Source organism: Gavia stellata, chromosome 11 (genome assembly GCF_030936135.1).
Source record: "Gavia stellata isolate bGavSte3 chromosome 11, bGavSte3.hap2, whole genome shotgun sequence".
In the NCBI taxonomy this organism is placed as follows: domain Eukaryota; kingdom Metazoa; phylum Chordata; class Aves; order Gaviiformes; family Gaviidae; genus Gavia; species Gavia stellata.
In genome coordinates, this window is record NC_082604.1 from 17031278 (window position 1) to 17054584 (window position 23307).

Consider the following 23307-nt stretch of genomic DNA (forward strand, 5'->3'; position numbering starts at 1 on the left):
ATTTTCTTGAGTAACCATGTGTGGACAGACTCTAAGGATGAGATCTTGGCTGCACTAAAATGACCAATAACAAATTTTGCTAATGACTTAATAGGACCAACATTAACGCCTAAAACTTCAGCAGATGGATATTACTTTTCTTCCAGCACCAATAAGAAGTGAAGCATTAAAGGACAAGAGGTCAAAAGGAACCTCCAGCTCCCTGCACAGACATACACCTTCTACTCTTGACTAGCTGAATCATCAAACTCACGCTTGCTATTTTGTAAGAATTGAAATTTAAAAAGCGAAAAAGAAATGGCCAGTGGCAAGGAAAACAAGTTTAAGGAATTTTGGCTGTATTTAGACAGGCACACAGCGCTCTCCATTACTACAGTGTAAATCTAAAATAACTTGATTTTGACAGAGCTTCTACAGATTTATATCACTGTCAGAAAGAACAGACTCTACCTCATACGAAGCTTTTTAAACCCAAAGCAGCGCCGAGGCACCTTTAATCAAGGTTAAAGGCACACATGTGAAGCAGATACTCTGCTAAGAGGGAAGCGGAGGCCAATCTGGCCCAACCGCAGGCGAACCTGCGTGCTGAGCGCTGGCTAAACCGGCGCTGCAGCGGGACACGCAGAGAGCGAGCGGGGCCGCGGACAGCCCCCCCTTCCCCCGCGGTGCACGGGGAGCTTGCAGGGTGGAGGAGGCTGCCTGGTGCTCCGAAGCTCAACGCAGGGTATAAAGTCTTCACAAAAACCCCGTAGGCTCAAGTATTTTTAACCGGGACCTCAACCTTGCCAGTCCCCCTCAAATCACCAAATCTGTGGATATTCACAGCTCTGCTCCCATTTTTCAATGCCCGGAGCGGAGCCTCCAAACCCAGCCGAGCCATAACTGCGAGGAACGTATCTGCAGGTCAATACGCCGAAGGGTCTCCCGGCTGTTTCACAGCAAGGCTCATCTCCCGTGGGAGCGCACCCCGGCCCCGGCCCCCCCAGTCCCGCCGGCCGGGCGCGGCGGGGGGGAGCAGAGCAGAGCAGAGCAGAGCAGAGCAGGAGCGCCGGCCTCGGCCCCGGCGCAGACAAAGGGCTGGCCCCCTCCCCCAGCGCCGCTCCTCGCCTTCTCCCGGGGAGAAGCGGCACCTCCCCGCCCGCCCCGGGGAGGGGAGCCCTGAGCCGGGCTGGGAGGGCGGCCGCGGCTCTCCGTCAAGCTAACGCTGCTTCTCCCCCGCCGGCCCTCCGCCCTCCCTCCCTCCGACCCGCACAACCGCCGAAGACAACGCAGGGGAAAGCGGGACGGCTCCCGCAACCACCGAAGGGCCCCACGCAGCCCTCCCGCCCCGCGCGTCCGCGTCGCGGCCGGAGCACGGAGTCGCCCCCCTCCCCGCTGACCCGGCTCCACGGGGAGCGCCGCGAACCGCCCCCGCGGCCGGAAAATTTAAAATAATTTTTTTTTTTTTCAAAAAACATAGTTTTTCCCTGTCCTTCACCCAATTCCCCCGAACCGCCCGTCCCGTCCAGCTCCCCCCGCCCAGGGCCGGCCTCCGCGCCCCCCCCCACACCCACAGCCGCTCTGCTCCTGCGCTCCCCCCGGGGTGACCCCTACCTTCCTTGACTCCGGGCAGCTTGGACTGGTCGATGCCGATCCCGGCCATGGTGGGCCCGCCGAGAGGGGTCGGCCCTCGACCCTCGCCCCCCGGGTGAGGGCAAAGCCGCGGCGGCGCCGCCCGCGCCCCGCGCTACAAAGTTCCCAGCGGATGGAGACGGTGCGCCCGGCCGTACGGCGCGGGAGAGGGGACAGAAAGCGGCGGGGCGGGGCGGGGCTGCTGCTCACCGCCCCTCTCCCCCCGGGGAGGTGGGCGGGGGGGGGGAAATCCGCCCCCCCCCCCCCCCCCCCCTTCTCCCGCAGGGCTTAAGTCGAAGTTCAGCGGGACGGGCAGCCTCCGAGGGCATCTATTGATAGTTAATTTTACTTTTGTCCTTTGGGGGGGCAGGGAGGCTGGAGCCCCCCTACTACCGCCGGAGTGGCTTTTCAAACCGCTCGGACAGCTCGGCTCCCCCGGCGCTTTCCCGTGCCGGATCGGGTGCCCCTGCTCCCCCCTCCCGAGCCATCCGACCCCAGTGCTCGCAGGGGTCCCACCGGCCCGGGAAAGGAAAACATGCCCCGGCCGAGCCCCAGGCGAGTCAACTGCTCAGCGGCTGCGTCGCGCACCTTGTCCCGCAGGCAGGGGAAGTAAGCGGGGTGCGATGAGCTTGTCCGTTCGGACAGGCACGCCTCGGGGAGGGCAGTGCGGGCAAGAGATTTCTGGCCAAGGAGCACCTTGAGAGGCCTTTGAGCCCCAGTGATGCTCTGCCAGTTACGGGTTAGAGCCAGCCTCCAGCAGAGACCACCGGGATGGGGGAGGACTTCCAGCTGCGGTCCACCTTTGTTTTCTAGCAGCAAAGAAACAGCATGAGAGGATGTCCCCTGGGAAAAGGGGAGGAGATAAGAGGAAGAGGATTTGGGGTTTAGGGATGTCTGAGCTCCTCCTGGCTGTGCTCAGCACAGCCAGTCGCTCATATAGACCATCAGTGTTTTGATCACAAATAAGCATCTATCTCAGGAGTATGCAAGAAGCAGATGAAATCAATATTGCCACATTTGAAATGAGTGGCCCCCAGCTTCTATTCTAATGTCCCATGGCCCCTGTGCTACTGGTGGGTACAGGGAAGCAGGGATGAGAGGGAGACTGAGCCCAACTCCTGCTCCCACTCTCCAACAGGCTCCAGGGAGCTCTGCACCCTGGGTAACTGGGACAGGAGCTCAGAGCAAGACATAGTGGGATGTGAGATCTCAGAAAAAATAGCAAAGGGAATAATAATCTCAATTTTATTAAAAAGTAAAAACATTAAAGAAACTGACTGTGAAGAAAGAATCACTTTCCGGAGGATTAGTTGTGTGCTACTCCAGAATTTTCCAGTCCTGTTTTCTGAAACTCAGGAACTGTCTGTCCTTAACTCTGCCCCTTTCAAATGATGCTTTGTCATCCCCAAACCAGGTATACATAGACTTCATCTTTAATCTGTCTGCCTTTACCTTTCCTTCAACTGCTCAGCCTTCTCCACAGAAAAAGTCACTAAATTGTCTGTCTTTGTGATCCCTTCTCACTTACACGCACCTAGCACCCCTGTCAAGTGCTAACACACACTGGGAGCTGATGAGCCTTCTGCCTCGAAGGCTGTTGTACCCTTTTACCAAGAGGTGAGTGGTGCACAGGATGACCCCCACCACACAGGTACTCCATATGATCATACAGATGGGGATTAGTCACAGGGTCTTTTCCCTCCAAGGGGCAGCTCACACAGATTATCTTCTGTCCCAGTCCCAGCTCTGCCCAGCTCCTCCCTCTAATCCCCCTGCCATTCACACAAGCAGTACAACTGGACCACTCACAAATAATCCCAGTGGTTACAGCCAGCTCCATGCTAAGGAAGGGTCTGAAAGTCCATTTCCAGTTTCTCCTAAATTTGAGTTTTCCTGAAGTCAGTATATTCCTCTGAACATCCTTCACCCTTTACTAATCAAGCTTTTTGATCGCTGAATAAGCATTGGACAAAAGTGAAGACAAAATAAGAGGCCAAGCAACCAGGAAGATACAGGAGAAGTGGCACAGAAGGTACCGATCTGACTTTCCAAAACCAGAATATGGTTTTCTCCTGCCCTTCTCTCAGTATAAGGTATTCAATACGAAGCAGCAGAAGTTGAAAGCCTGAAGCATTCACATTTACACAGCAGCTTTAATGCAACAGAGCCAACTTTATGGCACAACTTCTAATCTGTCCATCCCAGTGATCCTGCATTTTACCTCATGCACACAGCTTTTTGCTCTAGTCCTCAGTAATGAATTTGTATCATACTACATTGTCTGGCTAGGGCCAAATAAATTAGTCATAATCTGCACTGTGTTCAAGACATACCACGTTAGACCGATGTGACTTCGGCTGCTGTTAAAAAGAGAACTGTGTGCCTGGCTATGTGTAGCTTCACTAAAGCGAGACCTGGTACCTGATGCTCAGGGTCACAGCAGAGTAGTTCCTGGGTTCAGGTTTCTACTACATAAATTACACAGCTCCTCATATCTCCTTTAATCATGCAAATGTATTTGTTCTTGCCAGCTCTGCTGAAGCTCAGTGATAGCAGTTGGATGGTGAGCTCTGCTAGGGCCCAAGGAAACTACAGGCAGACAGGGCAAGTGACATTATTTTCTCGGTGCTGGAAATGAGGGGAACAGCTCTAGCTGTCAGAGCACAGAAAGGCTGGAACAGGCTTCTGGGAGGGGTAACACCAGCAAAACCATGTTCCTTAAGGCAGTGTCCTACACACCAAACAAAGCATTTTTTTGCATTCTTGACATTAGACTTCCCTCTCATCTTAGCTTGATTTTTGACATGTATTCAGATGAAACCTCTGAGACTGGAAAATGACATGAATCACTTGAAGGCTATAGAAGGTTTCAAAGACAGCTACAAAACCCAAAAATGACCACAGGGGGGCTGGGCATGAGAGGGAATTAAACAGGATCCAAGGAATGAGTTACTGATGTAATGCCAGCACTGCAGCAGCATCACATCTTACAGTCCCAATGGGCTTCTTGTTGTGGTGGATCTCAAATCACCCTCCAGACTCTCACTCGTGTCTAAAAGCTGCTGCTTCTAGGCAAAAAGCATAGAAGGTGTTTGTCTGTTCTGCTAGACTGACATCGGCTTTTCCTGTGCAGTTTGTAAAGCATGTAGCTTGACAAATGCTACATGTTGCAGTAGGTAGATTAATCCCAATAAAGCTGGGAAGATTAACCACTTTAAGATAATAAGACGACACTTCAATGTTTTATAAAAGCAGGTACTTAATCTCACAGGAGCTTCTGTTGGAAGACAAGCCCATCTCATTTCCCAGGACAGAAGCAACTGGGAAGCTGATGCAGAATTTGAGCTGAAATGCACAGGACACACCTTTAACTCTTCTCTCATGGAGTAACTTCACTCAGGAGGGAATTTGCAGGGCTCTAGCCCAACCCCCTGCTCAAAGCAGGACTGGCTTCAAATTCTGATGAGGTTGCTCAGTGCCTTGCCCAGGTGAGTTTTGAAAATCTCCAAGGCTAGAGATCACACCACCCTTCTGAGCTCCTGTTCCATTCTTTGCTCATTGTGATTTCTCCTTATATCCATCCAGGTGGACTTCCCCTTGCCGCAACCTGCGACCCCAGCCCCTTGTCCTTGCACTGTCACCTTGTTTGGCTCTGTGCTTTCCAGTAGCCACTCTCCGTGGCAGATCCCATGTACCAGGCACACCATAGTCAGTGAGGAATGTGCTCCAGCAGACAGCTGTGGGCAGGGGCTCAGAGATGGCACTGCAGCTGGGACTGTGCCACCACACAAGTCTTAAACCCCAGGGAGCCCCAGGACTGAGCACTTTCCCTACCTGCACCCAGGCATCTGATCCTGCCCCCAAATACATATCACTCCTGGAATGTACACAGATTGTCACCCTGGTGCACCACACAATGCTATCCCAGCTCTCACAGCACTGAAAACACTCCTGAGGGGATGCACAAAGCAGAGGCTGGAACTGTTAAAAACATAAAACCAACACTATCTGGACTACCCTCAGAAAAGCCACAGTGAGCTTTTAGGGGCAGGAGGTGCCAGGCAGAGCATAGGGACCAAAGGGACCTTATGCTGCTAAACTCTTCCTGCAGGCAGGGAGAGACAATTTTGTGCTTGCTTCTTAAATAAACTGGGCACCTCTCCAAGTGACCTAAAATGACAGCAGGACAACAGGATAACAACAACTGTGAAATAAATTAGGCCTCATCAAGATGATCACTTTCAACAGAACAGTCTTTGTTAAAGTTTCCTTAATGATGGCAAGGCTAACTTCCAGCTGATGAGGCTGCTGTGGAAAGACACACAGAGGATAATGACCCTGCAGGCAGGAATGTGTGCATCAGTTAATGGTCAATGCAAAGGGATGGAAAAAATGGTTCTAGGTGTCTCCTGATATCAGGTGCCACACAAACCCATGTCCAAAACCTGCGGGTCAGTAGCGACTGATGCCAGGGGACTGACCTTCCTTCTCACCTGAGCTAGAGACACACACTTCTGGTTTTCTCCTCTTTGACCTACTTCAGTCATTAACCTCCCTGCATTTCTAAACTAAGATGCACTTTAAGAGAGGTTTGAAGTCCTGTGCCAGAAGGGGCCAATGGGAGGAAGCAAACATTACAGCATTGGCAAGGAGCACCAAGAAGCAGGTGTGCAATTTCCATAGGTAGCTGAATGGTGCCTGTGGAATTCAGGCTCCCTGAAGGACAAAGAGAGCAGGAGCCTGCCAAGTTTAAGGTATTAAAGCACACCAGGGGTAATGAATGGGGTGACTGCAAAGAATGAACAAAGAGGAAACTAAACTTGTGCTTATGTGTAATATAATGAGGGGCACCAGGAAAATCATGAGCTGTGCATTTACATAACAAGGGCTTTTGTTGACTTTCAAGTTGGAGAGAGAACCCATACAATCTGAAGTCAGGTATGATGCTGCTCACAGCTCGGTTACATGCACAGATCAGATGTTTGTATAGGCTACCCTGGAAACTGCAAGGTGCAAATTAGCTCTGCATCTCTGCCCACAATTTTACATACACATTTGCAAGGGTTGTAGTTTTGGTGATTTTTGTTTTCCAAGTGAAACAGTGTTAAGTTTCACATCAGCAAGAGACCAAATGCCTTCCAAAAAATCTCCTTTACCAATGAAAGTGAGAAGTAATACTAAAAGTGGTACATTTGCTACTTTCTTCTTCCCTCATCCACTGTGAATCTTTACTTTACTCTTACAGGTCAGAGGAACAGACCCCCCAGAACAGGTATTTGTTATTCACTTAGTGCTCTGCAGGGAGCTATCTGCAAGCCCGCACAATGGAGGCATAAGAATAATAATAATAGAAGTGGCAGGTAGTGGTGAAGCACATTGGCCAATTCTCAGTTATTCAGTCATTACTGCCTGGATGAAACTTCACCACACTGATGCTGTTAGAGGGGGTTTGGTGGGGGCTGAAGTCAGTGCGGTTCGCACCTAGCAGTGAGTTTGTTATATTTCACCCTGAAAAATTACTAAATCTACCTAAAAATCACTTCTTTTGATTTCCACCAGCTCATCCTTTTCTGGTTTAAAAAAAATAATCCTGTGTTATCACTTCTGCCAGCCTTGTTTCCCAAGCTGCAGGGTGGCAAGCAGGCCAAAAGGTGAGGGATGGATATGTCCTACAGTCTCAGTTAGATCCCTCATTCCTAGTCATGATTTTATATATGCAAGTTTACATCCACAAAGCATTGGTGTTCACTCAACAGAACACTATTTTGCATGTGCAGAAGCTATCAGAGTCTCAGCAGCCCTGGGTGCAAATGAAAAGCCAGGTAAGACAGGCTCTTGGAAATGCAAGGATTATGGTTGTCTGTGCAAATTTCCTCAAAACGAAACAGATCTGTGTATTCTCTAAGTCCTCCCTTGGGTGAACTGTAGTGAGAGTTTTCCAAAAAAATGGGTAACATTTCTCAATAAACCAAAAGGCCCGGTGATGGGAACTGAGAGGAGGAAGAAGGAGAAAGGGGAATGACAGCCTGAAAGTTGGCACTGGTAGCAGACAGGGTTAACCTCCACAACCTTAAACATGCCCCAACCAGCATTTTTAGCAGGAAATCACCCAGCCTTGTCTATATGGCCATGTTACCCAAAGTAGTACATGTACGAGCTACATTCAATTTAGACTTACCGAGAGTGGCTGACTGAAGTAGAAGGAAGCGTGCAGGGGGAAACATTCAGAGACAGATGGATGCACACGCTCATTTCCATATGATAGCTGCTGACCACATCAAAGGATCCTTGCAGAGGTCCTTGTTGCAGGTAACATTGAGCATCTTCAGCCCAACATCTGCAACAAGAAAAATCAAGAGGCATCTCATTCCTCTGCGGTCACACTGGGAGCTGCCAAGTCCACGTCAGCCTGTACAGCAGCCAGCGAATTTTACCAGCTGGTGGCTGCAGTGTGGTCTGGAAGAGACAGAGCCTCACTAACAGCAGCCTTAGAAGTGCTGGGGGACTAGGGCTTTCTGAAGACACACCTCCATGCAGGCAGGCAGTGCACTGTGGAAAGGTGCTGGGTCTGCAGAAGTTACCCCAGAGCCAGCACAGTTACTCTGGCAATTTCAGCCAGAATCCAGGCTAATTAGCCCATTCCCATGTGCCACACTAATATGCACACATGGCTTTTTGGTGGCCAAGCTAGGGTCTCCACCTCACTGGGGAGATGCATCAGCTCTCTGGGACAAGCTCAGGCAGCCTAGCACAGCCTGCTGCTACTCAGTAGAGATAACACATCTCATGCTTGGTTTACCTTACTTTTCCCCTCCCCATCGGAAGCTACATGCCAGACCACCACTTTGGGTTCTCCTGGCTTTACATGCTTGCAGGATAAGTGATAATGACCACTGATATCCATCCTTTAGAAAGAATAAATGAGCCAAGGTCTGCCACTATTGGCAGGGTGATGGGCTTGTAACAGCATTTGTAGAGGGCAAGTCCCAGCTCTAGAAACCACCCCTTGTTGGCCATGTACTGCTTTGTTACCTCAGTTACCATTTCCACAAGTGGCTGATCTCTAATGTTCTATAAATGACAGAGAGGGAAGAGGTTCTCAGGAAAACCAGGCAGGGTCCTGCTCCAAATCACTCTCAGCCTTCCTACTTCCACTGCCCTTAGTGGGGGCCTAGGAAGACTAGCTTCCATGGGGTGATGCTACGCTTGCAAAGACACCCCACAGCATCACTCAGTGTCCCTCCTAATTTCAGGGGCACTGCTCACACTCATCATCCAGGATGAACTCAGGGCCTGCAGAAGTTGAATCAGAACAGAGGGGGATCAAGCTCAGGGTAAACCTGGTGGTATAACCAGGTCATTCCAGATCATGTCTCTTCAGGCCACTGTCCTGGAACAGAGGTCAGATTAGTCCCTACACAGCCACACCGATATTTGCCATTCAGGAGCATCACTGAAAATTACTTTGAGACCAGCAGGTCACAGCATGTTTCAAAGCAGAAAGGTTTTCTACATTGCTCTCATCTCCTCACCAGGAACCTCAACCAAGTAACCCCTGGTCAGTAGGGATGGGAGACTGAGATCCAATCTGGAGGAGGTGCTCCAGCTCAGTATTATGAGGCAGAGGTGAAAATGGTACCATGACTGCCTCTGCTCCCTGCTTTCTCTCCATGGGCTGCCTCCTCCCACATCCCATGCTTTCACATTTCTGCATTACTCTTTTCAGCCCCTCACTCCAGGAGGACACTTTGGAGCTGGCTCATTCTCTAGGAAGTTGAACAGTTTCCTGACAGGGCCCAGAGTGGATGTGAAAGCCAGGCAGGCAGCCCAGCTGCACTTCTTGCCTTCTACTGCCTTAACCACGAGGAACTGCTTTGCTTTAGTACAATGCCCACCTGATGGGAGCTGGTGATGCTTCCCTGTGTGCTCCCTTGGTTGCTTGCAGTGAGGTGACAATTTGAGATGCTTTACACTCTACCTTGGACCTTTCCCTTCTCTAAGCAAGCAGACAGTTAAACCATTGCATCTTGGCAGTAACAGGCCAAGCAACAGCTGAGTCCCAAAGACAAGCACGTAGAAGGGGGAACAAATTGCATGAGTCAGACTAAAAGCTTCATAAATATTGACTGGTTTTAACAGTCCCCTAAGGAACAGAGAATCTCATTTTATAACTACATCTTCCTCCCCATTATGCACTCCCTCCTCTCAGGGAGCTGCTCTCCTGGCTTATGTGCACATTATTTTAATTCCTTTCTGTGCAGTCAAGCTGCTCTGTCAGGGACTTTGCACCACACATCAGCAGAGTATCTGAGCGCCTTCCAGTGGTACTTTAAATAACGGGACTGGAGTGGGTTTTGTCCTCTCAAGTTCACCCCAGGGTAGACATGACACAGCAGAGGAGAAATCAGATATTAAATGTTGAAGGGGTGAAGGCTGAAGAGGACAGGGTGGTTTTCAGTACCTTCTACTCTATTCCTACCAGGTGAAGCACAGCTGGAGACAGAGGAGCAGATAGATGCAATAGGAACATAGGAAAAAGGAGACAAATGGTGTCAGGTCTACAATGCTGATACAGGAAAGAAAGGCAGATGCTATGGAAGAGAGAAGGGACTTGGCTACAGAAGATGGAAACAGTTTGTTGGGCATGTGAACAGACAGAGGTTATAGAGGTACATGGTGGAATGGGGGGGTACACTAAATCACTGCCCAGGATGGGGAGCAAGATGACTCCTGCCTTTCTGACATTGTGTATGAAGCTCACTTCACCCCTGCTGTGAGGGCAGCTCCCCTTTCTTGCCTGCTAAAAGCTCACCAGCTTCTCCCTGCTTTGTTTGGGCTGTCAAGTCCCTACCCTGTCTTTCCCTCTACAAGATGTGTCCCCTGCTCATTTCCAAATTTGTTTGTCATTCCCCACCCTCATCTCATTCTTAGAAAGACTCTAGGCAAGAAAACAGTGATACCACACACTATGCACCACACACTATAAAATGCTGTCTCCACCAGCTGAGACTACCTGGTTGCAGCCAAGTCTCATCCTTGGTGCAGAGGTTGCAGGACAGTTCATATGCCCTTTCTCCCAACCTTAAGTAAATGCTCTTCCCTGGCAGGTCCTCCCACAACAGGTTGTGGGCTTTGAGACCAAGCAAGCTATGGTTAAGTGGAGACCGTAAGACCACAGCAAATCCTGTGGATGCTGTTGAGGCTTACCTGAAATACACGATGCATGTGATGTTTTCATGTGTTCTCAGGAAGCTCTGGAAAAGAAAAAATATCCTCCCTCTCTCCAAACCCCAAATGTACAGCATAGAAAGTCTGGAAACCTGCCACTCCAAGCTGGCTCTGGAAAGAAGCCCTTTCATATTCTCCTTCTTTCAGCAGCTCAACGCTGCCTCCTTCATCTTACAAGTCACCCAAAACCCATACTGAATTCCCCTTGTCTGGGGTTTACTCTGAAACAGTAAACATTACTGCTTCAGCATTAAACTAAGATTCGGTTATTTGGGGACTGCATCTCTTCTAGAGGCAGTCCTAGCTTCATTAGTGCTAACAGCAAAGCCCAGTGACTTCAGAGAAACGGGGATTTTACATAACATACCTGAAAGCCTTCACCACTCCAAGATCTACTAGTCCACCTGGCAGAGGAGTCTATGCACAGAAAGAAGCTGAACATTTTGAGGAAGATGATGTCCAAGAGCAGTAAGTGCCAGCCGCTCCCTAGGGAACAGGGAGCCATGTGCAGTGATGCTGCCAGCAGGACAGGGACCTATCCCAAGGGGCAAAAGTAGGGCAGGCCCGGAGACAGTAACCAGATTCAGTTAGGAGTCCCAATGATCAGTGACACCCATGATGATGAGGCACATCCAGGGTCAAGCTGGAAGTCAATCCACTAGTCAGAACCAGGCCTAATGATAGCAACCAGGGTCAAAAACAGCCCAGTGAACACCAGACAGGTCCACACTGATGGAACATGTCTGAGGTCAGGTAGGGAAGTCAACCTGCAGGTCTGGGTCCAGAACAGTAGGGACCATGGGCAGACAAAGACATAGTTGAGCTGCAGACTAGCATTCCTCCAACATAGCTCAGGCAGAGACAGAAGCAGTCCAGGGCTGAGCTTAAATGGGGCTTCTCAGCCTATGGGCAGAGAGGGTGGGGGGAGGCCCCAGCTGAGGCTTCTCAGGACTGTTAATACCCTCAGGGTCCTGACACATGTCCTCATCTCTCTCACACTCAGAGCTGACGCAGCTGAGTTTAGTGGCATCTCAGCTGCTTGGGCCAAGTCTTCTCCATTCCTGCCCTCTGGATTGGTTGCTTTTGTCCACCCTTGTCAATTTTCCAGTTTGATTACCTGAAGGCTGCATAGCTTTACGAAAAGAGAAACTTCTACATGAAGAGGCTTAGACAGACTAGGACCATGGGAGGTAGAGATGGAGCTCCCATCTTCATGTTTGCGCTGCCTCTGAGCTCTAGACACCAGTGCTCAGTGGATGGTGTAGAAGACATCCCTGAGTGAAGTAATAGGGAGACTATGGAGAATATGCTGGTTTTTATTGAGAATAAAATATGTAAGAATAATAAATTTCAATAGTAGTTCCAGCACACAGACAGATGGGCTAAAAGCAAAGTAATATTCCAGGTGGGAGTCTTACGGAAGCCCGACACTTCAAACCAACCATCTCATAATGGCAACAAATGCAAAAAGTCTACTAGTGTCTGGCAGTGACTGCCAGGCATCTATCCACCCACCCGCTCACAGCATCCAGTAATCTCCCTTCTAGTACGCAAATGCAGAATGGCAGTCCTTCACCTTCACCAGGGCGCTCACTTGAAAGGATTTGCACACTATATGTTCGTTGCTTTTGGGTCTGAACAGTTGTAGTGACCCAGAACTGAAGTTTCTCCCCAGTGAAAGAGGATATCCCAGGGAATAGCTCATCTTCCTGAAAAAGCCTGCCGATAGCCCATGATGCCTCACAGCCGAGAGTAGGAAAAAACAGTCTGAGATCTATGGATTCTGCATAGACTTAGATGAGATGGGGAAAACCACCATCTATATCAAGGCAAACCCAATTTCACAGCAGATCTCAGGACAGACTAGTAGGGACCTGGAAAACCCTTTAATACCGAGTAAAACCGGACTTGATCTTCCCTTAAGAATAGAGTTTTGAGTCAGAGCTATTATTGTCCACCCTGGACTCCTATGCAAGGTGGTGCTCATCAAGTTATGGCCTCTGCTTCATGGGGGCTGCTCACTACCGACCAGTTTGAAACGGGCAGCTTAGGTAGGCAGAGGTGGCTGGAAAAGTGTTCCCTGTAGGATATAGGTGTCCTTCAGTCCAAACAGAACTTTGCGAAGAAGGAAAGGGGAGTACTTCAGCTGGATGATCGCTGGTTCACAAGACTAAGAGAAAAGACAAGTTTGGTTTATTTGTACATATTGTATCTGCAGGGAAAATTTTGGAATATTTCCTCAGCGGTGAAGTATTCCTTAATGGAAGCATCACATTCATTTTCATAGGTGCTTCTTGCAAAAACATCTGAGCCTGTCCCCCCTAATTTTATAGTAAAAAGTAAATATTAAAAGGGATATTAAAAGGCTAGTCATCCTATAGCTATCCAAGGTGCACAGCAAGTTGTAGGGAGAGCTGGGGACCAGAAGCCAAAAGCCCAAACATGGAGATGATATTGTCTTTTAGTTAAGATGAAGTGCAGGTACCATCAGATGAAGTTATGCTGGGAAATCTGGCATGATGTGGTGTCAAAAAAGCACACGAGGTGAGTCACCAGGAGTGTATGTACAAGTCAGAGCTTGGCCAAAGTCTAGTACAGATGATTCAGTTCTGCAGAAGAAGCAGAAGTGAAGAACAGAGTTTAGCACTGTTACTGTTACAACATTTTTCTTGGTAAGGTTGTAATAGAAAACTAGTAGCAGGTACCTGATCAATAGTGATGGACAGGCAACAAATAGAAGCCAAACCAAAATGTAGTCACGACCTGAGAAGACATGGAATATGTGCAATGTGCCTCAACACGTTGCTCTAAACTAATAAAATATGTCTGTGCAGCCAGAACCAGCATCTGACCTTCCACTTCTTTTTTTCCCCAAGAAAAAAACTGAAGACAGTTGCCCATCCTTGATGTATTCAATATCTGCTGCCAAATCTGCACTCCCCCACTCAGACACAATCCTAAAATAGGGTGTGATGCCTTTCCCGTTGACAAAGCCATAAGTCACAGTGAGCGAGACACACTCAACATCCTCCAATCAGTTAAATAAAAGAATTCTCCCTCTCTGTTTTCCACCACTTCAGCACTCATTATATTTCACATTAATTAATATAGGCCCTAGGAAGTGAGATGATAAATTACAAAAACCCATTAACCTGATTCTGTCCAAACCAGTGACATACGGCAACTTGTATGTTAGACAAATCTTCCTTGCTAATGTGGGAGTCGTCATGTCTGAACTTCATTAAAGCAGCAGCCCCCGAAAAATATTTTTAATGTATGTACGTATGGAATGTATATCGACGTGTGTGGACGGTTCATGCCAGTGGGAACATCAGAATTCATTAGATCAGTCTGATATGAGATATATTGAACAGGTTCCATCTGACGTCTGTTACTGGGTTGTTCTGTCCACTCCCAAAGGAGTGAATCATATTGACAGGTTGAATTATATCTCAAGAGACATTTTTCTCCCCTCCTCCAAAGGCCATTTGCAATCACGGCACATCCACTGCCTCTTAAAAGTGAGCTCATCTGGCACTGGGTTGCATTGAAGTCCTCCACCGTGCCTGAAGGAAGAATGCTTTTGGGTGGTGGGAACATGGAGAAGATGTGGTCTGTCCAGCTGTCTCTTGGAGTGCTAACCATCTTGACCATGGCTGTGTATGTCCCATCTACACATGGAGAGCCTTTTTTGCTACAAGGTAAGCTGGAATACAGACTAGGTAGGTGGTTATCTTTTTGCTTTGCTTTGCTGCTTGTCATGGCCATGCAACACTTGCTTATCCATGAAAGAAAATAAAATGAACCTTGAGCTATACTAAACAATCAATTAACACGGGTGCTACCCAGACACTTGTTCATATTAGCATGAGCTAAAGCTGTCCTTCTGGTCTGCAGCTGGTTGTATGACACATTCTGCTAATCAGTAAAAATATCAGATCTGGTGAAATCTGGTGAGGGTAGCTCTTTTTCTCCCAAAAGCAAATTTCCAAGGAAAAGCATTAAAATAACAGAGAGTAGCAATTCCAGTATGCACCATATGAGATTTGACAGCTCATAAATGTCAGTAGCAGGGGGCTGCTGAACTTTTTTTATTCACAAAACTTCTTTATATGTTCTTCTCCCATAATTTAAATTAATCTTAGCTTGAACTGATTCTGCAGGGGAATGTCAATCATTAATCTTCTTTCTTAAAGAGACTTGGCAGTAGAAAAAAAAAAGAAGCTAAATATAGGCTTGAAAATAACATCGCTTTTCATATTATTTTTCCTCTTATATCACCTATTTATTTTTGTAATGACAACCAAAACATTCCTGAGGCCACTCTATCTAAATACTGCTTCTGTTTAGTTTTTACAAGAGTGTTTATAGGGTTTTTTTCTGTAGCAAATCCCCCAAATTACTAAAAGTAGCTATTTTAAAATCATAACTGTCTTTCAGACTTAGGAACGAGTTTTATAGCACTCCACGCTAGCTGCAAGTTTTACACAGCGTGTAGCTCTGCTAAGTCCCTCGGGTTTATTTCTAGAGATCACAATCAGGACCAGCAGCTTCAGCCGCAGCGTGAGGCAGGGTTGAGTCTGGCCAAATACTTGGAGCATCACTTTGGCTAGGACCCCTCTGCTTCTGCAGATTTATGTGACTTTGGCTAATGGAGCTGATTCCCACATACTCTTGAGCATCCTTGCGGCTCATCTGGTACAATGTTTTGCCTCATGTGTATCAAAAATAATTGCATTCATCCCATCACAGCTATGTAGGGCTGATGGTTATACAAGACCATTTTCTCCTTCACCTCCTTGAAGGGAGTGAGCAGAAGTCCTAAAGATACTGGAAGAAGAGAGAATAAGCCTTCCTGCATAATTTCTTTGCATTTTCCATGGATTCTGTAGGCATCTTCTAGGGCTTTTCAGGGTCTGGGTGTGGGGCAGGCATGTTCAGACCAGAGATTTTGGGGCATGGCCATTCTCCCTGTAAAGTCTGGCTCCCATGCTGTCATTCTCAAAAATGAATGCAACATTCAAGTTGCAGATGATCCTGGAAATCTGTTTGGCAGAACTGGGAGGGTCTCAGGGCCTTCAGGGCTCTGATTAGTCCCATCCCCTGTGTCTGTTGGTTTCTGCTGAACCCTTGACCTTCACAACCATTCATTTGAGGGCACAGCCACAACCACTAAAGCAAAACCACTGAGGGAGGCCCCTCCTAAAGGGGCCTCATAGAGAAGCCCAAACTGGTTTAGGACAGCAGCTTGGGGAGGTTTTTCCTGGAAAACAGAAAAATTCTGCATGGCTTACAGCTACTGTAAGAGGCTTCCATGGGGATGAAGAGGCACGCTTTAAACTCCTCCACACTTTGTCTCTGTTCAGGAAGAATCCTTTACTACCACTGGCAATCAGATGGAGCAGCCCCAAGGCTGAGTGAGTGCAAGAATAGATTGCAGGGCTACAGGGCTTTTCAGCTGTAGTACTCACAAGTCTGTTCCCACCTCGATCGGCCATGGGAAGATGGATGGGATGAGGGGTGGAGCACCTGCAGTTTTGAAAAAAGAGGATCTCATGGTTTGCTGTCTGGCTTTGCAGAGGCATCCGCTACATCCACTTTGCAGAAGAGGTCGGGTCTGTCTAAATCAAGGTGATGTCTCCAGCTCTCTGCAGCCAGCCATGCTGATGAGGCTGCAGTGAGACTGGCCAGCAGCCCGGAGCTGGCAGGGAGGGCTCCCCCATCCACCACCCTTTCGCTGCGCAGCCCTCACTGCCTGGACGTTTTGTTCTGTGCTCACACATCTTCCTCTTCCCCCAACCTCCTTCCACCCTGACAAAGTGCTGACAGGAGACATTTTCCTTCCACTTCTTAGCCTTCTTTATTTGTGTTTTAATGTTGGGGGCTGCAGGGTCCATCCTTTTTGTCATTAGAGATTGAGAAAGGTGTGGTTTCTGTGCTGCAGAGAACCGAGTGCTTCCGGAGAGAGAAGACACAAATCACGAGGACACCCTGCTGACTCTGCTCCTTAATAAGAAGCTTGCATGGCGGAGACCGGAAAATATCAGTAAGTGAAGGGGATGGGAGATCTCAGCTTCTTGAATCTGCGTTTGCATGAATATAAGGAACGTGCTCCTCAGGTTCCTCAGAAATACCGCCTGTTCAGAAAGTGGAAGCACCCAGTACAGTGCCTACACGAGATTAATGTCAGGTGTTCTGCATCATGGGGCTCCTGGACCTGCCTTTGCAATGTGATGCAAAGCTACCCAAAACCATGCACCCCTAGATCCTCAGACACTCGACACTGAGCTACCAAGGGAGCATGTGTGTGTACATAACTAATAACAAGAAGAGATGCTGCTGAATCCCTGTGCCCCTGCTGTCCCTGAGATGTTGTGTACTACACCTGGGGCATGGGCCAGCCTTGGGAGACACCTCTCCACCTGCACCCCATACAGCCCTACGTGCCTTTGAGATACAGCTCAGTGTCTTGCTGGCATGCTAAAAGCAGCAGCGTCTTGTGAACATACAGGGCAGTGGGGCAGCGTCAAGATTTTGCAGAGATCATATGGCTGAAATCCCTTGGGGTCAGGTGTAGGTTGGGACAAGAGCAGTGGGAGCTCCCGTCTGAGCCTGAGCCCCTGCTACTGCTGCAAGAGGTTGAGACGACCGGCTTTTCCCACATAGCAGAGGGGCCAAAGACGGCCATGTGGAGGCTTTTCCTATCGGTGCTCTGTGAACAGGCACCAAATTTAAAGCCACCCGCAAGTTGCGACATCCTCTAAACTCAGACCTGCTGAAGAGAAACTTGGGCTTTCCATGACACTACGCACAGCGATCACAAGTGCCGTATGCATTACAGAGGTCAGCTATTCCCACGGCCACCGCAGCCAGGGGGAGGGTTTGGGCCATATGTGGTGGTCTCAGAGCAGGAAGCTGCCCTTCCCTGTGAAAACAGCCAAGAACGGGGCCCAGCAAAAATTTTGTTATGAAAATCCATTTGTCAAAATCACTCAGTGCTCTTCCCCGGCCCCTTGTTAATGCAGTGAGGCAGTGGTTAAACAATCCTGGGACAAATAAACAAACACAAATAAATCAAGTCCTTATACTAACAAAGGCATTCTTCTTGCAAAGGGGATGCATTCAAGAAATAACATTTTTATGATTGGTTTATGGATTATTGCACTTATTACTCCTAGAGGAAAGGCTGCATTTTATGCCAGACAATTGAATATAATGAATCTCTGAGCAAAGCACAGACAGAGGATTTACAGCAGGCAGTTTCTCAAGGCTGCATCCATAAATTAACTTCCTTCCTCCTGCCTGAGATAATCTGTTCCAAATTTCGACCGCTGTTCATTTTCTATTCATAGCAGTCATTGGCCAAGCTTATGGTTTGTGGAAAGTCGAGCCAAAATAGGAACTTGAAACTCTGAAAGAGGTAAAAGTGTGTATAATAATAATAATAATAATAATAATAATAATAATAATAATAATAATAATTGCTGGCAGTGCCAGGAACAGAGCCCCCACCTCCTGACTCCCATCCCCAGACGTTCTCTCAAACTGAGCCCTGATGTAATGGATTTACTTAGGAACTGCTGCTTTTTCTGTTGGATGAGTATCTGTCAGAAAATATTCAGGATTTTTCAGCTGAATTGTTTGCTTCTTGAAGGAGAAACTGAGAAGGCAGTCAGCTCTTTCTTGGCACCCTCCTGCTCAGTTTTAAACGTTCAAAAAAAAAGCCCAAGTCTGGCGATGTGTCTGTGTGCTGAAGTCTTATCTGAAATCAGGGGGAATTATGTCCTAAATCCCCTTGGAGATGCAGACAAACGCCTGCTGCCACATTAGGAGCAGACAAAGGAGGCAGCTCCGGGGCTGGCTTTTGGCTTTCTTGTGGGGCCCAGCAGAGACATTCTTTAGCTCTTTCCTGGCTCTTCTGCTTATTTTAGTGCATTTTTTTTCCCAAACTGGCACTTAAAACCAGTTGATCACTTTGCCTTTCCCTCGCAGGAGAACTGCTGTATTCCAGTCACTCAGCTTTAACTGAGCTCGTTTATTCATGATGCTTTCCATTGTTTCAGCTATCTTATAAAACAAACAAACAAACAAACAAACCTGGTTTTGACATCAGCTTGAGTCTGGAATAAGGTACGTCAGTCCTCAAGAGGAGTGAAATTGAAATCCCCCATCCCTTCCTACAGCTTTCCCTATTGCTAGTCCAGGCCCTTCCCAATTTAGCTGGAGATTTTAGATCCCATTCATAGGCACCTAACTTTCCCCTTCTCCTGGATGGGATATCTCAGGGCAGCTCACTCATCCATCTACATAATTTTTTGACAGTCTAGTACAGTACTGCTCAGCCTTGAGATCTCTAAGTCTGATCTATGAAGCTGGTCCCCAGGTCCCTGTGCTCCCCTAACATTTAGAAGTGTGAAACCCATGTACTCACTCCTATGTTACTTTTCCTGTCGCTCCCCTCTGCCAACCCTGATGCTTGCTGGCTTATGAAGCAATAAGCTATGCTAGGCTAAATCTGTGTCTTCTGATTTCTGCCTGCATGGGTGATGTGAGGGTAAACAAGTCTTAAAGGAAACTTGTATAAAAGGGAATTCATATAAAAGGCCAGTGACAGAAATCCAGCATTAGGGATTTGCTGTTATCAGGATGAAAATTAAAAAGCAGCAAAGAGGTTCACCTAAGTTAGTATCACACATTACATGACCTTGGTGGGCCAATCCCCCTAGAGCATGGTGAATGATAAAGAAGCCTCCCTTGTAATGGAGAATTAGGGTAAAGTCCCACAGAATTCAGCGGAGAAAACCTGCTTTTCTGTCACTGTTTCTGCTACCATAGATTTGGAGAACACTATCAGGAAATAAATGATAATTAGGTGGGTTTTTTTGTCAACCACTGAAGAGGTTAAGAAACTGGTTTGGATTTGAGATTTGGGAAGCAATGCAGATACTGATGTTACTCTCTCCCTTCTTGCAGATTGGGAGCTGGCAAAGAAATTTGAAGAGCTTGAACAGGTGAGGGGAGCAAATGCACAGACACATATATGCATACTGTTGCATGAATAGCTAAACAGCAGTGCGTATTGTCTTTATGCCCTATTCTTCTGTTTTTACCTCCTGCTACTCTTCATTCTGCTGCTATAATGTAAGCATGTATCACACAAAGGGAAAAGCAGAACTTGGGCTAAATAGCTGCACAAGCTCGAAAAGATAGAAAGAGAGCAAAGCTATAGACCAGTGCAATACAGGCTCAGGCAGCCTTTGGCTCTGCCACCAGTGAAAGGCCAGCAAAGGCTAAGCCAGGGAAAAAATAGATGCCAAAGGAAATCTCCGGGGAAGAAAAGGGCGGGAGAAGGGGAGGTCTTCCTGCCTTCCTAGGCATTGCATCAGCTGGCTGTGTCTGATAATGGGTTGAAGTTAGAGGGATAGCCACTGCGCACCTAATCCAGGCTGATTTTTGTCTGGGCTCTTTACTAGTAAGGGAGGGCCTACCCGGGTGTGTGCTCTGCGGAGTGCACACACACACGGATAGCAAGAGGAAGCCCCATCCTACACCAAGTTTCCAGGAACAGGGAAAGGTGTGCAGCAACCTTGACATGGCTCCTGCTGTGCACCAAACCCCACAAGCACTGGAAGCCCTTTCTACCCTTTCTCAGGCCAGGTCCAACTGTTGGCGTGGATCCTGGAGGTCCTGCTGAGTTCCACTTGGCACTTTTCACTTTTCAACTTCAGACTGAAAAACCACAGTGCAGCACGCCAGCTCCTATCCTAGCCCCTCGCTCCAGTGCTGAGGGACAGTAAGCTCTGGCTTCCTGGAGCAACATTGCCAGAGCAGAAGTCCAGATCATGGCCATAGATGTTCCTGTAGCTACAGATGGAGAAGAAATACCATGGACTTTCCACATTATAACCAAGGGAATTTAGCATGAGCTGGGGGGAGGGAGGGGAGGGACAGCACAGAGAAATGGAGAAGTAATGTTCTCTGCTGTGGTGGGTGGATGCCTGGAGACTCTGCCCCAGCACTGACTTGACTCCTAGTGGTGCAATATCCTTCTACACAGCCTCCTCTCCACAGGGGTTTGCACCCTGGGGTGGGGGAAAGAGCAGAGAGTGCCTACACTGCTGCCACCAAACGAGCAGCTTGATGGAGCAGAACATGAGGAGGTGTGAGTGCTCCAAAGGCTGATAGTCCTGCTCCAGGGAAGACCCTGTCCTCCCCAGTGATGCTGTCAGCCTGGCTGCCTGTACCTCCTGCCTCTGAGCCGTCCTGCGCTTGCCAGCACACTGTGGAGCTCCTCATGATGGGGCATTTGTTTACTGCTGTGTTTGTTTTTAAACAGCTGGAGAAGTTGAAGGATCAGCTCTCAGCTGAGGAAGGGTCAGAGGTGGCCTACGCCTTGGAAAGTCTCACAGCATCCCAGCCCAAAAAACGCGGTAGGTTTTGGGTTAGAGCCCTGCAGCCATCCTGTCCAGCTCTCATCTCCAGGGCTTCCTTTCTGACAAGAAGACAGTTACAGCAAACATGCCCCAAATATACTGAAAAACAGGTTGGCAGCTTTTCTAGCAGTCCTGCCCCTCTCTTGTTGATGGCTGGCTGTTTTAGCAGCTGGTGAGAAGGACTGTGTACCCAACCCTGTCTGCTGTCGGGGCAGACACATCGGGTCTGCACACCCAGGACCTCACTGGAGGCAGTCAGTGTTGCATCCCTCTTTTCACAGAGGAGCATGGGGTTGTATGAGCAATGAGTGCCTGTCCTGGAGGGGTGAGTTCTGTATGAACATGTCCCCACAGTGCACCCTTTGCTTTGCTCTGGGCACAAAGCTAGTGCTGAAGGCATAATGAGGCATGCGGACTGCATGCATTCCCCTCTGCCGAGGTCACTGCCTTCCTACAGAGAAAAAAGGAGCACTTGTTTGTGCTGCTGAAAAGCAGCTAAAAAGGATGTGGAAATCAACCAAGAATGCAGGGAACTAAGATCTGGTAGGTGCCCCAGCTGGTCTCCAAGCTTTGTCCAGTCTGTATCCAGTGACTTAAGAGCATATTGCACCAGTGCTCCTGCAAGGCTGCCCCTGACAAGCACATGGACAATGCCGTTCACGCTGGCTTTCAGTGGATTCCTCCACAAAGCAGTGGCAGCTGTAAACCAGAAGTCACTGATGACAGATCTGGCCTAAAAACAAAGAGCTAGTTCTGCCCTTACCCCACATGCTCTGTGCAAGCTGACAACCTGCCAGACAGCCAAGAGAAAATCCCTTTGTGCAAGGCATGCTTAAGTGTTTAGGTGATCCTTAGACAATCTGCAATTTATAAGCAACCCTGGAGGCTGTCGTTAATTTGGCTAATCTAATTCATGCCCCCACCAGTCTGGAAGGTTCAAATGTAGATAAAAGTACTTCCCGCTGCCAGGTTTAAATAAGATTCTGCCAGAAATTAAAGCAGAGAATCTTTGCCTTCACCTAAAGTCCTTCCAGTCTGGGAGGAGCTTGTGTCTCAGCACGAGCACTGCTGATTCAGTAAAAGCTTTCTCCTAAGATCCTGCTTTCAAAATCCAGGTAGAAAACTCTTCTCATACTTGACAATAGGAGACCCACACAGGATTCAAAGAACAGGGCATGCTGGTGATAAAGCTATTTTTTCCAACACCAAAATGTGCATCCTTCCCTAACCTAGTCTTCTTAGAAGATCCCACAGAGATCAATGTTGTTTGAAGGACAGTTAGCAGAAGACTGATAGAGTGACTGCATTTTAAAAAAATTGTAAGGACCAGATCCGGTATCTCCAAGACAGTATCCTGCTCTTCCAGTCAGCCACAGGTGAAAAACCCTACACACACCTCTGAGGCAGCAAAACTGCTGGTCAGTAGGCAGGAAAGAAAAAGCTGATTCCTGATATTGCTGAAGTAGAACAAAAGGATAGGCAAACCCTTATAAATCAGGCAACATGGCAACAACTTTTAGACCCCTTATTTACACTAAGAGCAGCTAAAAGAAACACCTGAAAGTGTTACATGAAGTCAAAGCTGGTTATCGAGACGTGCCCAGCAATGCTGGCTTCACACCCCAACTCTCTCAAGACATGGGGCTTTTGAAACCCACTCCAGGGCTAGAGCAGGAAGCTGGAAAAAGACCTCTGGATGCTAACATCCTTCTCTTGTATGCCTTCCCAGCCTGCTTTTGGAAATACTGCATCTGAAGGCTTGCCAGGACTGGAGGATGAAGATGAGCCCTTCCCCAAACTGCCTTGCTGGGTATTAATGTGTTAAGAGTTTTATTTTGTTCTCTCACCGTGCTGCTAACTTGGATGCCATCCTCCATGACCACACCACAGCCAAGTCTAACAGGGACCGTGACAGGAGCTGGTAGGCCACTACCACTCTCCACTGTTCCTTCCTTCCAGGTTTAACCTATTGTGATCTTCTATTTGGAAGACGCTTCCCAACTTCCCTTGCTGTCCTGTGTGTGCCATTCAGTCT

At 48.2% G+C, this 23307-nt stretch overlaps 2 protein-coding genes across 2 annotated transcripts in view; one reads left to right on the forward strand and one right to left on the reverse strand.

Annotated features, from left to right (window-relative positions):
- The window catches only part of CCDC50 (coiled-coil domain containing 50), a 39413-nt gene extending 37771 nt beyond the window's left edge, over positions 1-1642 (reverse strand). Inside the window, exon 1 of the mRNA XM_059822858.1 lies at positions 1594-1642. Coding sequence (XP_059678841.1) covers positions 1594-1642 — 49 coding nt within the window. The remainder of the gene's footprint in view (positions 1-1593) is intronic.
- A 12774-nt stretch (positions 1643-14416) lies between these two features.
- UTS2B (urotensin 2B) lies at positions 14417-23027 on the forward strand. The gene is made up of 5 exons (XM_059822901.1): positions 14417-14540; positions 16784-16885; positions 19813-19850; positions 21176-21269; positions 23002-23027. The coding sequence occupies exons 1-5, from the start codon at positions 14417-14419 to the stop codon at positions 23025-23027; spliced, it is 384 nt and encodes a 127-aa protein (XP_059678884.1).
- Positions 23028-23307: the final 280 nt, after the last annotated feature.